This window comes from Haliotis rufescens, unplaced genomic scaffold, assembly GCF_023055435.1.
Source record: "Haliotis rufescens isolate VD_foot unplaced genomic scaffold, xgHalRufe1.0.p SCAF_7, whole genome shotgun sequence".
Classification (NCBI taxonomy): Eukaryota; Metazoa; Mollusca; class Gastropoda; order Lepetellida; family Haliotidae; genus Haliotis; species Haliotis rufescens.
The window spans coordinates 43,252,582-43,266,152 of record NW_025964361.1 but is presented as its reverse complement, the minus strand read 5'-3'; the positions used below and the strand labels follow the sequence as shown (position 1 = coordinate 43,266,152).

The window sequence follows — 13,571 nt, the reverse complement described above, 5'->3', positions numbered from 1 at the left end:
ACAACATCAACAATAATATACTTTTTAAACAGACTATGTATATGTCTTTACAACAAAAGTGTATTTGCTGCGCAATAAATTTGTATAACAAACAGGAAGTACAAGTGAAAACGAGGCGCGCATTAATATGTCGGCCTACATTTCGTTGCTGCTGCTTCCCGTCTGACTGTCGCCACTTACAATAGCAAAGAAATTTTCAGCTTGCCCTGCGACTAATTTTGATGGAAAAATTTCATGAGTGGCGTTTCCCGCCCTAGAATCAGCTCAAGGGGTTCTGAATAATTTAGTATATATAATCAGAAGATAACCAGACCTACTTGTGGATTATATCAGGTAAAATTTTCACTTTCTTTCGACAGATATTTGGCCTTATCGCCATGTTTTCGATCGTGAAAAATCGCAACATCGTGGGGAGCAATGTGTGTGCATTGCATTGATCTGTCACATTCTCTTGCGAAAGATCGTAAGTTGTTCGGTTTTATTTACAGCTGTTAGGAAATGTACTTAAACTCAAGGGAATAAGCCTCTTATACTGCAGATTCTTTCATTAAACCCGAAAAATAATTTGCAACTTCATTTTGCTGTAGAAAGTAATATACAAAATGTAATGGAATCATTTAGAGAGGGCGTGGATTCAAGTTTTACCATGCATTTATGTAATTTTGAAGTTTCCACCATTTAACAGTAAAGTCCTAGATTTTCACTTTGCCGCATGCAACTTATAATATTATTCTTGTTTACTGTACTGGCTTGTGAATGGTACCAAAATGTCAATATACTGAATGACCGTTGTAATTCCTGTCATTATTTACAGAAATGAGAAATTTGAGCAAAAGTTTGTTAATTTATTACAAAATGAGTCATTAAAAGACAAGGGAACTGTAGAGATTATCATAATTTGTTATTTGTATTTCTTACATTGTTACATGTTACCAGCTGGTAACTTGGTTGCATTGTTTACACAACATGATGTTTAAAAATTTAGATATGTAGGGCCTATTTATAAGGTGTATTCATATGTATCTGCCTTATTAAAGTATTCATAATGATGTCAGGAAAGATGTATTGTATAGTTATCAGTTACCAGTTAGATGAGTTAGCAGCTTTATTGATGCCACAGGGTAGAAGTTGAAGGTCAGGTGTTTGAATGAATCAGGATTTCCCTCATTACACTAGTACAGGTTTGATTGCCAACAGTAAGAGCACTAATTTGACATCCAGTGCAATATGGGCCTAAGTTAATTACTGATGGTTCATTGTGACTTCCACTAACCCACTGCTCTACTATTCTGTTCTCGTCAGAGCCTGTCAATTGACCAATTAGCAGTTTGTCAGGGATCAATTACCAAGCAATGATTTCCTGTCTAGTTAATTAGCACTTGTGATACTGTTTATCAGGGTACATAGTGTGTACTCACCAAGGTGTTGTTAAGGACATAATTGTGAAGTGTGACATTATGATTTGGAGAGCAATATTGGTGATTTATCACATTCCAGACCATTGCACTCAGTAGCCCAGGTTGTGTTTGTTTTCATATGTGGATAATTCACAGTTATTTATAAACAGTAATAGGTTTGATCATTGTTGAAAAGTATTAGTACTTGGGAGAAATGAATAGGAGTTATGAATTTGAAGATGAAACCAGATGATTCTGTTTTGGTATCAGGCAACTGTTTTTGTGGATGTACATCTCAAATAAATTAGCTATTTTCTATGTACTGAATTTAATAGATATCTTGCCAGGTGACCTTCAGTACTGTTTAATTGATCAGGATTCTAACATGAATTCACAGCTTATGAGAAAAGGCTGTTGCATTCTTGTATGTCAAAGTATCTTTTTCATATTTCAAGGTTATTAAATAGTAAAACCTATGTAACAAATTATTAATCATTAGTTGCTTCCCTTAAAGTAAATATGAATGTTTTAAGTTATTCCTAACACAATGTATTAATATACTGACCACATGAGTAAATAAACTGTCTCTGATCAATACACAGCTGATATGTGTATGATATATGTTCTCGTCCACTTCAATGTATCTAGTTTTGGTAATATGCTTCTTGTTCTTTTTAGCTAGTGTCTGACAAGAGAACTAATTGTTATGAGTAACCAGTGTTTAAAATTAATCATGAATATGTAGGGGTTCTATTGTTCAAAGTTTTAGGTATTCTGCAGATTCAACACACAACTGTGACAAACCTATTGGACCAAATGACTCCCTTGTGGAATGTAAAATTGAACACTGCCCTGAAATGACTTCTAACTTCTAAGAATCCTAGTAGTACTATAGTCATCTTGTTATCTAAATGAAAATTACATTTACCACCCAATATTGCAGCTGGATTATATGTTTGATATGTAATTTTGCCATTCTACTTCTAATGATCTTTCATCATGAAATACTACTTTCACCTTAAACTTTCTAAATGCCAGTAGAGGATGGAACAAGAATAATGAATCATCATGACATGCTTTGGACTGTTGCCAGACATCACTGTCATTACTGGGCAAGAACTTTACTCTTTTCATGAGATTGCACCTTTGAAAAGCGAATGTCAATTAATAATGAACCTTTTCATAAAGATTTTGCCAGAGTGTTGTAGCTCTGAGCTTCTGAATGTGAAACAGGATTCATATAACTGGTTTGTGACATGCTTGTATATTTATTATGTGTATTACAAGGCTTTATCTAGGCTTTCCCAGGGGCGGCTGTTCAACAGTAAGTCGTGGCAAATAATTGTCCCTTTGGGGTTTAAAATGGCCCATTAAGTCAGCTGAACTTGATTATTTTCAATGCACATAGTCAGGCACCTCAAATGTGTTTGAATTCAGTAAAACCTACTGTACATGTTTTATGATGACATATAATTCACAGTTTAGGGCATAGAATTGCAGGAGTTGTCTAGACATCTAAAGAAAATAAGTTCCTGTATTACAGTAGCAACCTGTTTTGATAAAATTCTGACCACCAGCTCTAACTTGGCTTTTACCATCATTTCCAGTAGAATTTAGTGTTACTGGTAAATTTTCAAATACTAGCTGAGCTTGCGAAACCGAGCTTAATTTTACTTGTCTCAGGCTTTGAAGTATTGGCTAAAGTCATGGATTGTGGTACTTCATCATATTCAGTGACTGATGTCTTGGTTGGTGTTTGAATTTGGTATGTTTTATATTTGGATGTTATGTTTAATGTCCTGTACCAGCATATGTCAGGCAGCTTATGATAATTGGATATTGATACCAGTCAGGACAAGGATCAATTTTGCAATATTAGTCAGTTAATGAATGTTCTTAATTTGGTTTATGACAGAGGGATGGCTAACATTTCATTGGGGATGGACATATGAATTTGAGAAAGTGGAATATCAAATTTTCGAATATTGTAATCCTTTTAGTATTATTCACTGAAGTAAGTATTTGTGTTTGTTTTTTGTTTGGGGTCTAGTTTCACTGAATTTGACATTGAAAACATTGAAACAAAATTACATTAACCAATCAGTTTCGATGATCAATCAGTTGGGGGTAATCCAGTCGTCAATCATGATTTTACAACCAATTCCCAGCACTAACTATGAGATACTGAAGTGCACTCCTTCCTTGAAAAGCAGCCACTGATAACAAATGTTTTGCAGTTTATATACATCTCTGCCATCTATTTCATTCTTTGATAGTCTCTAAGAAAACCCAATTAATTCAGTTTATTGTTCATTACAGGCTGGTTCAACCATGACGTCACCACTATCCAGTATATTCTCATTCACAAGTCCAGCTGTCAAGCGTCTCCTTGGATGGAAACAGGGCGATGAAGAGGAAAAATGGGCAGAAAAAGCAGTAGACTCTCTTGTTAAGAAATTGAAGAAAAAGAAAGGTGCTCTTGAGGACTTGGAAAAGGCCTTGAGCTGCCCTGGACAGGCCAGCAAATGTGTAACTATCCCTAGATCTTTGGATGGTCGACTACAAGTCTCCCATCGCAAGGGCCTCCCTCATGTTATATACTGCCGTGTGTGGCGATGGCCTGACCTTCAGAGCCACCATGAACTGAAGCCACTAGAAATCTGTGAATATCCGTTTAGTGCCAAACAGAAGGAAGTCTGTATCAACCCGTACCATTACAAGAGGGTGGAAAGCCCAGGTAATGCCATATTTTGTAAAATGTTTGGTTGGGAGTATCCCATGTTAGCCACATTTATATATGTTTTCTTGGTTTTCTGCTTTCCTTACAAGAAAAAAACATGGATTGAATAAGATAGAAATTACTGATGTCTTTTCTCATTTGGCACACTGATAATCTGTTCATATGAAAATGTTCGCAGTTGACAAATTGAAGGTATTCTTAGTCTATCCTGGGACCACTTGTCTGTAGAATGGACCACAGAATGTACCTTTAGCTGGGTTACCTGTATGTTTAACCCCGAACAGAATTTGGAACTGAAGGTGCAGTGTAATGTTTCAAATGTTTAATTTTATGTGCTGTATGTGCTAAAAAATAAACAGGCATTGAAAGTGTAGCACAGCAACTTCATAAGCCACTGTGAAGTGGGCACATAGGATAGCACATAGCACACTGTACATAGGGGTGAAGTGAAACATTGTTTTCATCACAAGTTTTCACGCGGCGATACAATACACAATAAGTTTTCTTCTGTATCAATACAAGACGATACTTTTGCTAAAATATACTTACTACTGGTTTAATGACAACCCCCCCCCCCCCCAGCAATGTGTTGTAATTTGCATTCCATGTTCACTTCTGAAAATAGCAGGTACGAACAAGTGTCTACAGCCAGTTTTTTCCTTCAGAACATGCTCCAAAAATTATTAGTCAAGTTTCCACGCAAATTGGCGTAAATATGTGTATCGCTTTATGTATTGTATCATTACATATGTATCGAGATACGTGTCATATGGTATTATGACCTTGCTGTATCGTTTCAGCTTTTACTAAATATATTTAAAATAATTATAACCCTAAGCGAAGCAGCTGTTCGCTATTGCCATTGATTATTTTTCACATGGAACCAGTTTGACCAGTCACCATCGAGGCTCCCGCGCACATGATCGCGAGAAATAGTGTAGAATCGTCAAACTATAACAAATATATTGGCATTTGGTGTTACATGCTCACAATAATGTCTTTTCGTTGGGGGGGAAAAACCATCAAAGCTCATTGTTGCATGTATAGTGCGGAAAAAGTGTCCACTATACTCAAGAAAATATGTCATTTTGTCTCAAAGATGTAGAATGACAATATCTGAGAAAGAAGTACTTTTCTATGAATATTAGATTCCATGAAGAGTTAGATGCGTACGTCAAGTCAGCTATTTCAATCAGTGGTGTTCTTTTGTGATTCGATAACTCTGATTGACCAATCAGAATTGAGTAATTTCCAAGTTAGAATTCAGTTAAAGTTGTATTGTCTTTCTCTTTAACCTGTAAGTTTTGGTGCAATGGCTTGTTTGGGTGTGTGGACTAACATGTTTACAAGGGGTGTGACGGGTACCTGATAAGAGTTGGGTATTAGATAGACACGATTCCGTTTTCATAGACACAAATATCCCAGAAGGGGAATAACTCTTAATTAAACCTGTTGACAAGGACTCTCGTTAGCAGTGTATGTGTCCACGGTAGGCCGATGAATTGGAAAAGAAATATTCTCTATGGTCACCCTTTGACCCTGATGTGCCTAAAATGAAAACAAAATGCTGTTTATGGTTCATACCATGCGTACTATTGATGTACACAGGGACCTCTGCCAGTTCAATGCGCAAACATCTCCGTATGAAACACAAATCAACCAAACGTTTTGGTCAAAGTAAGACACAAAGCACACTTGGCGACTTTGGTACATTTAATTGGAAACCACTTTACAGGAAATCCTGCAAGCTTTCAACCATCAAAGCAGTGTTGTTTTTGTATTTTTTCTCAGTCATAATTACACAAGTAATTTGTTGATCAAACTTTCGCACTGTAGAATTTCTATCCCATCTATACATTCTTTCTGGTTTTCATTAGCCAACGACTTCATTTAGGCTTGTATAATGCTGGTCTTCTGTTCATCCAGTTTGTGGTGTTAATATGGTAAGCAAGAGATCCATGCTGTGTTATTTTGCACCAAGAGAAAAGGAAAGAAAAACTTCCCATTGATTGAAAGGTTTAAAAATTATGAGATACAATGTAATTACTCTTGCAAGTTAGTATGTCATTATCACTGTAATGCAATTGCAGGGTTTAATGCGGCGCAAAAATGTTTGATCAGTAAGCACAAAATAAAGAATGGGCGAAGAAAAAAATTATGCTGCATCCCAAGAGACGCCTCATAATGTTCATTGTACCAACATCTCATCAAGAGCAGTTATGGTTGTTTGTTAACTCATCCATCACTCATGACCACTGTCAACATGATCACTGATTCATTCCACACTCTCAAGTAATTATCTGAAAGTACAGATTGTCAGTACACTACACCATTTCATTACTTTACAAAGACCTTCATATTGCCTGCGAGGACCCATAAAATTAATTACTGGCCCCAGGGACCCCTACTTTTGTCACTTCAGGTAGAACCCTTTCCGCTATCAGTATAATTTCAGAAATATCAATTCAAATGTTTTCTTGGACCATCCATTTTGAGAAACTAGTCACTTATTTAAAGGAGTGAAAATGTCGAGACGATTATTTTGCTTCCATTCTGATGTGCAAAGATAGTTATTTTTAATGGTTCCCATTAACCACAAGTGGCAATTCCTTCCGACAATTAACATAATGTTTTTTCAGGAGCAAGCACAATACACAAATACAGTTTAATTCCTAACATTGTAGTTGTGCCCTCAGTCTTATGGTTTGCCTAGGTTACAGAAACAGGTTGGGGCTTGGACTCAACTGTCCTTTGGGTTCATTTTAAGAGATCAATCAATCGCCAGTAGAAAATATATGAACCTCCATATCAGAGAAATACAACTTTTTGTCCTTCTATTTCAGAAACTCTGGCCATGATTTACTTAACCTAATGCATGTTACCATATCCTTGGAAAATGTAGAAGTTTGTTTTTATGAGCTTGTGTTATTATTTGGCGACGGCTGAGAAAGTTGTGTAGTTCCAATGAACTTGAGATCAAGATGCATGCAATGGATTTTATCTGAAAATGAACTATGATAATATTTCAGATTGAGTTTGGTTTCTTCCTTATCCTAATAACCTAATGACCAATCATAAGTAAAATACACATGTGGTATTTGTAATGTGTCAAACTGGGAACCACATGTGCAGCATCTTGCATTCCAGATTTCAATGGTAGACAGTGACAAGCAGAACAAGTGGGTATGCACCCATGCACTGCTCAGTCATGTCATCGCACTGCCGAGAAAACAATTAACTTGCTGCCAACACCACCTGACGTTCATTAGTTTTAGCAATTTATTGTTGTTGAGTCATGGGTTATTTAGTGGGAGATATTCAAATTGTTGTGAGAGGGGACATAGGCTGAATGTTTAGTCTAGTTGTGGACTGAACCTGGTGATGAAGTCATCCCATGTATGACAGGTGATTGATATCAGTGTGATGTACTGCAGTCCTCTTGCTGATATGTATCTAGGCTTGCTGCAAGTCTCCTAGAAGTCTAGCTGCTGGTATCCGTGTGCTGACGTTCTATCATCCTCTCCTTTATTTTGTAACCAAATCTGGTTAAAAAATGTCGAAATTTTTTTACATTGCTTTGTATCATTGTTTTCTTTTGAAAGTTAGTATTGCAAGACTTCCCAGAGTTTTTAACAAGCCTGACAAAGCACTAGAAATTTAAGAAATAAAGTCTTGAAAAGGTGTTAATATGGTTTCCTGGAGGCTCAGGATAATGGAAACACACACTTTTTGGGGCCTTTCTATGATTTATATATTAAAGAGTGCTGTTCTGACTATAAAATGTTTTTATCGCTGTGTAGTCATTAGGTCTCCAAGATCCATCATGATGTCTGATCTTTTTTAGCTCAACAAGTTATGACAAAGTTTGTTCTTTATCTTATCACTGTGATGTATACCACCCTAGATGATAACAGGGCTATGAGTAGCAAGAAGACTAAACATGAAGAACATGGGGTGTTTATTGTCAAGCATTATTTCTGTACCTAATGGTGATGATTGATCGTGACTTCTTGAGCGATTCCCAACACTGTTTCTATGATAGTTGTTTGGGTAGTTCCCATTTGCCACCATAGCTTCATGGAAGTGACATCACAAGCTCCATCTCTACTTGTACTATCATTAACTTCTCTCGTTCATCAGCTGGAAATCAACAACCAATCAAAATACTGAACACGAGTTAGCATTAATCTGCATTTAAAATCACGGCTCAGTATGAGCTGTCCCCTGATAGAGTTAAGTGAATCAGTAGACTGTTATTTATTAACATTTAGCTGGAAAAGGTATTTTTCTGAGTAGTAAGACAAGCGGAGGCAAAGTCCTTATCCTACAAGACATTCTGTTTGTTTTTGAGACAGCACACAAAAGTCAAGTCAAATACTTGTAACTGATATCGGCACAGTGTAATTGGACTGGACATCAATATATAGCATCTTGTCATTTGAACGGACTCAAAACAAATCTATGGTGGCAAATGGGTCCAGGGTGTTTATCATAACAGAATTGAGACAAAGTCCACTGGATAATCAAGAATGGGCAGTTTTGCTTGCATATTTTAAGACCCAGATTCTTTTACCCCCATTGGTTCAAAGCAGTCAGTGACTAGAACAAGGCCCTTATCTAGTCAAAATTCTTTTGTAAGTTTCTTCTAGTAAATTTTAGCCATAATATTTAGCTTAGTGCAGCATCATCCATTAGACAACAAAGCAAGAAAATTATGTTTATGACAACCCATATGTTCATAGTAAAATCTACTGGAAAAGATACAGAAGACCTTATCTTGAATAAGAAACACAAAAGCTTTTTGTACGAGGTGGGCACTTGCTGTATTATGGCCATAATATTTCTAAAAATATAAAAAGTTTTTAAAAAGTTTCTTGAGCCAAGTGGCACTGCATGAATACTTCAAGGAGCCACTAAGATGAATGAATATTTGTTAAAACTGTTTGTGATAAACCAGAGTGGCGACATCCATGTTAGTTTTAACTATTGATCAGAAGCATCTCCAGTACGATAAATTATCAAATTTCACATGAAAAAGGGAAATTCTACATTATGTCAGTCTGAATTATTTTTTGAGGAGCCAGGTAGTTTCTGAACATGAAAGATAAGGAGCTAGTTATGCCTTGAATGCAACTTATTCATTTCCATTTCGATTTATGCTCGTACTTTAATATGTTTAAGAATATGGTATTCATTTTGAATACAACCAGATTTCCAGATACTAGTCCATGGAGAATATTTTACATCAAACATTACGCACTTTTCCTTACGTTTTTCTTTGTACAAAGACAGACCAAGTCTATGTACATCCTAAACAGTTTGATCTGAGCACTACAAGAGCTGAAGATCTGTAACTAGGATGACTAATACTACAGTGGTACGAGCGGCGGGTCATTATGATTCAAGAAATTGTGTTTTATTGATTTCTTGCTGTATAATTCAATCATTGCTGGATAGTTTTAGGTTTCTGTTCAAAAGGGCAATGAAATAGGTCAGATTTGAGTGATATTTGAAGCTGTATGATTTCATGAACCTGTATGATTTGAGCTGAGGTCTGTTTGAGTTCATGATAAATAAATGATTTATTTTATGGTTAACATGTTTTGAAAGATTTTTTATAAGTAAATCTTTTTTTATTACATCATTCAGCAATTCTTCAATGTTTTGCCCTGTGGTGATTTCAGGAAAATAATAATTGCACTTGTAAGTTAGCAGTGAATAAAAATGATGAGATTCTCATGGCAAAAGTACAGATGATAGTTATTTTACTAACAAAACTACTGAGGGACATCTAGTCTAAATTGTGCGGGGAACCATCTATTTGTGGTATTCGGTGAGGAACACTGGTTTTACTGGTAGTTTACTATTTTGGAATAAGTTTTTTAGTCGGCAGGATCAGGATTAATGAAAAAATAAAATTAAGTGAAGATGGATCAGAATGTTTTTTTGTCTTCATTCAACATGCTTAGTAAAGTCTCAAGAGCTGAAAAGACTTAAAATTTCATTTCGATAATTGATCACATCATCAAGAAGGAGCAAAGAAGAAAATCACAAAAGATCACATGGAAGTCCATATTACGACACCAAATGTTCAGTGAGCTCTCCTTTGCCTTTTTAATCAAGTTAGTGATTCCCAAGAAACGGTGTATTGGTGTTTATCGTGGTCTCAGACGCTGTAATTATCTAATTGTTTGGTAGAAGATTAATGGTGTGCGTCCCTGAGTCGCCAGTCTTTTCGCCTGCCTCCATGAACAAAGGTACACCATGAGACAAGGAACCACTGCGTTTTGTGGCAGTCCGGGTCAATATCTAATTGATATAAGAGATTGGTTAAGGCAAGGGGTTTGATCCTGTTACCCAAAGTATTGGAAATGTAGACACTGAATCAAAGTGGGGAATATTTATGTTCTGGCTGTCATAATTTGACAAATGTCATCAGACTAGGACTACTTTTATTGAGAAAGTTTTATTCAAAATCTTGAGGTTCTAGTGAGCGGCCAACTCCAGTCTTGTTGATGCTTCGATAAACTGAATTGACAAAGAACTAGTTCCCTGTAAGGACAAGCTGTGATTAAGGCTTACCGGTATTTCGTGTCACTAAAACGGATATGTTTTGAGTTGAAGAACATTTTATGAAACTGTTATGAAACAAATAGAAATGTTCAAGAAACAGTTGTGAGTACAGATGTTTCAAATGAGGTAATCTGGGGACCCCCTAAATATTCAAGTTTTAATGTTAGGAATATGACAAGGACCCCTTTAATTTCTAACACTCAAAGATCATATTTTCACTTTGCTCTGAAGCATGGGTCAAAGACATGCTCGTGTTCAAAATAGTAGTTTAGATACTTGCAACAAATTTCTAAGATTGATTTTTAAAAGGGTTCCTTTTGATCAAATTTATTTACATGTAAACAAATAATTGTGTTTATGTCTGATGGGCATTCTAGACGTTGGGGAGTAAATAAGAATACATACAACATTATGGATAACAACTTCCAGAGTTGGATGTTTTCTTATTGTGTTTATTGTTTGAAAATTGAAAACTATCATTTCTCATCAATTGGGGGAGCAGTTGTCCCTCTCCCAGTCATTTAAGATGTATCAACTCACTGTGCTAAGTTGTGTCCTGTAGCTTTGGATTTAGGTGTGATCCTTGGTCTGTCAGCACAAGCCTGTGCATGTAGTTTCACCAAAATGGTAAATGTCTGTGCCCAGCATAACACTTGGTTTTCCAAAGTTCATTGGAACTGAAATACTGTACCAATATTCACTTATTTTGAGGAAATGAAATTAGATCATCTTTAGATCTTAATTTGAATTTGTACCTCAAATAATAGCTTGTGAACCTACCATTATATGTAATGTAAGTCATATGAATTATGAAATAACAAAATAATTTTAAGGCAAAGAGAAGCATTTTGTAATTTCATTTATCAACCCTGTGCGCCTTGTCTTTTCTTCTGTAATACCATGTTTGTACAAGATAAGCTAGGGTAGCCTTAAAATAACTTTTATTTTACAGCTTTCAGTAAACTATCATCTAGTCTCTTAAATAAAAATATGTTACAGAAAAAACAGTTGTTATATTATCTTAAGAGAAAGAAAAAAACATAATAAAGAGGTTCAAATAAACTCTCAGTTTTCCTGAAACTGCAGTTATCTAGACTTGTCCATGCTTGACTTCCTTGGGATGCATTGGATATATTTGTTTCTGGGTCTGTTTGACAGACTAACCCTTCAGCTTTAGGCACAAATGAGTATCCCCAAGTCAAATGAAATGTTTCTGTTCTGGTGAGATCGGCTTATCCAAGTACATATTGTAAGACTTAACTCTACTGAAAATACATGTAACTCGAAAATACCATTTTTAGCAAAAAGCTGCTTTTTATTTTCGCTCACTGGATTTTGTTTCTTTTCTGGAAATTCAATTTTGTCATCTTTGCACTGATTTTTGCTTTACCAAATATCTAAAACATGATAGCTCTTTGGTAACCTAAAGATGCAAAACTAGTAATCAATTTCAAGCAATTTTACTTACTTTCTATTAACCCCTGTGAAAGTGTAAATATGTCTGTGAAACTTATTTAAATTTTTCAAGTTGTCTGGTTGTCTTTTGATAGAAATATGCTGTTTTACAACTGGAATACTGTTAAAAGAGGTGTTACGCCCAACTCATTCGCTCGCTCGCTCACTTAGATGGCAATGTTTCTTGATTATTCTGCATTATTTTTCACATAGCGTCTTTGTTTAAATTTAGAAATTTGACATGGAATTAAGACTATGAAAGAAATATTTGGCCTCAAGAACATAAGGTCAGCAGACTCACACACTGGAGTGAAATACCATATACATGAGAAAAGAGACCCAAATGCCTTGCTGAGCCATTGTTATCCCTACTTGAGATTTTCATGTTTGTCTTATTCAGTAATGACTAATGTCTGCAGTTGATGTGAAGTTTATTTAAAGAAATACAAACTTTATGGCACAACAGAGACATTACAATTTTGATGGCACCAGCAAGATATATGTGTAGAGGACTGTACTCATAAACCATGTAGGTATATAACAACATTTATTGGACTTAATCGTAGCTTCAAGCAGAAAGCATTTCTTTTACCTTGACACTCCTATTTTGCCTTTGGGCATTTAGGAAGAGTCTGATGACAATTATGCAGTAATGCATCAGTAGGATCAAAGGTTGAGAAGCTTGAGGAAGAATGTATGCAAGTCTTTCTGGCACCACACCAGTCATTAAATTTGCTGAAAACTATTATTTATGGTGTGTGTTCAATAAATCTCTTAATGTGATGTGCTGCCATGTCGTCCTTAAGGTGACTGTTCCCAGTCATTAGTCTAGAGTAATGAATTTGAAGAAGTAGGTAATTGGGAAATTAAATAATACACTTTTTTCCTTGTTTTTTGTTTCCCTGCTTACATTTATGCAGTTTTGAATTGATTATTATACCCCGACCTAACAGGCGGATATATGTTGTTATACCAAGGAATTCCATCTGTTCGTCCTCCCAAGGACATATTTTTGTTGGACCCATGACTTGAAAACTACCACATATTCTTTTCAAACTTGGTGAACACTTTTTATAAATGGAGGAGAGGTGCAGTGCGAGGTTTGATTCATTATTTGGATATTCTGAAAAACTACAGCTTTTTTCATTTTTTGACTTTGAATTGTTTTACTGAAACATTTTTGTAACCTATAACCTAAACACTACTGCATAGATTCTTTTCAAATTTTAGCGAACATTTTCTGTACAAAAGAATATGTGGATTTTCTGAAAAAAATGTTTTTCATGTTGTGAACTTAGAAAAAAACATTTAATTCAACATTTGTACGACCTATAACTTGAAAACTACTTCAATTAGCAAAGTCAGTTGGGTTTTTTCAATTCTTAGTTCCAATTTAACGTATCCAA

General features: G+C 35.5%; 1 protein-coding gene across 2 annotated transcripts in view; it reads left to right on the top strand.

Moving 5' to 3' along the window:
- Positions 1-141: 141 nt before the first annotated feature.
- Positions 142-13,571, top strand: part of LOC124132679 (mothers against decapentaplegic homolog 5-like) — a 31,925-nt gene continuing 18,495 nt past the window's right edge. Inside the window, exons 1-2 of one of the 2 annotated variants that reach the window (XM_046496731.2) lie at positions 142-333; positions 3,717-4,134. In XM_046496731.2, the coding sequence (XP_046352687.1) occupies positions 3,729-4,134 (406 nt within the window). In that variant the 5' untranslated portion in view covers positions 142-333; positions 3,717-3,728. Of the gene's footprint in view, positions 334-444; positions 464-3,716; positions 4,135-13,571 lie in introns of those variants that run through there. The other variant, XM_048387978.1, reaches the window with a different exon arrangement.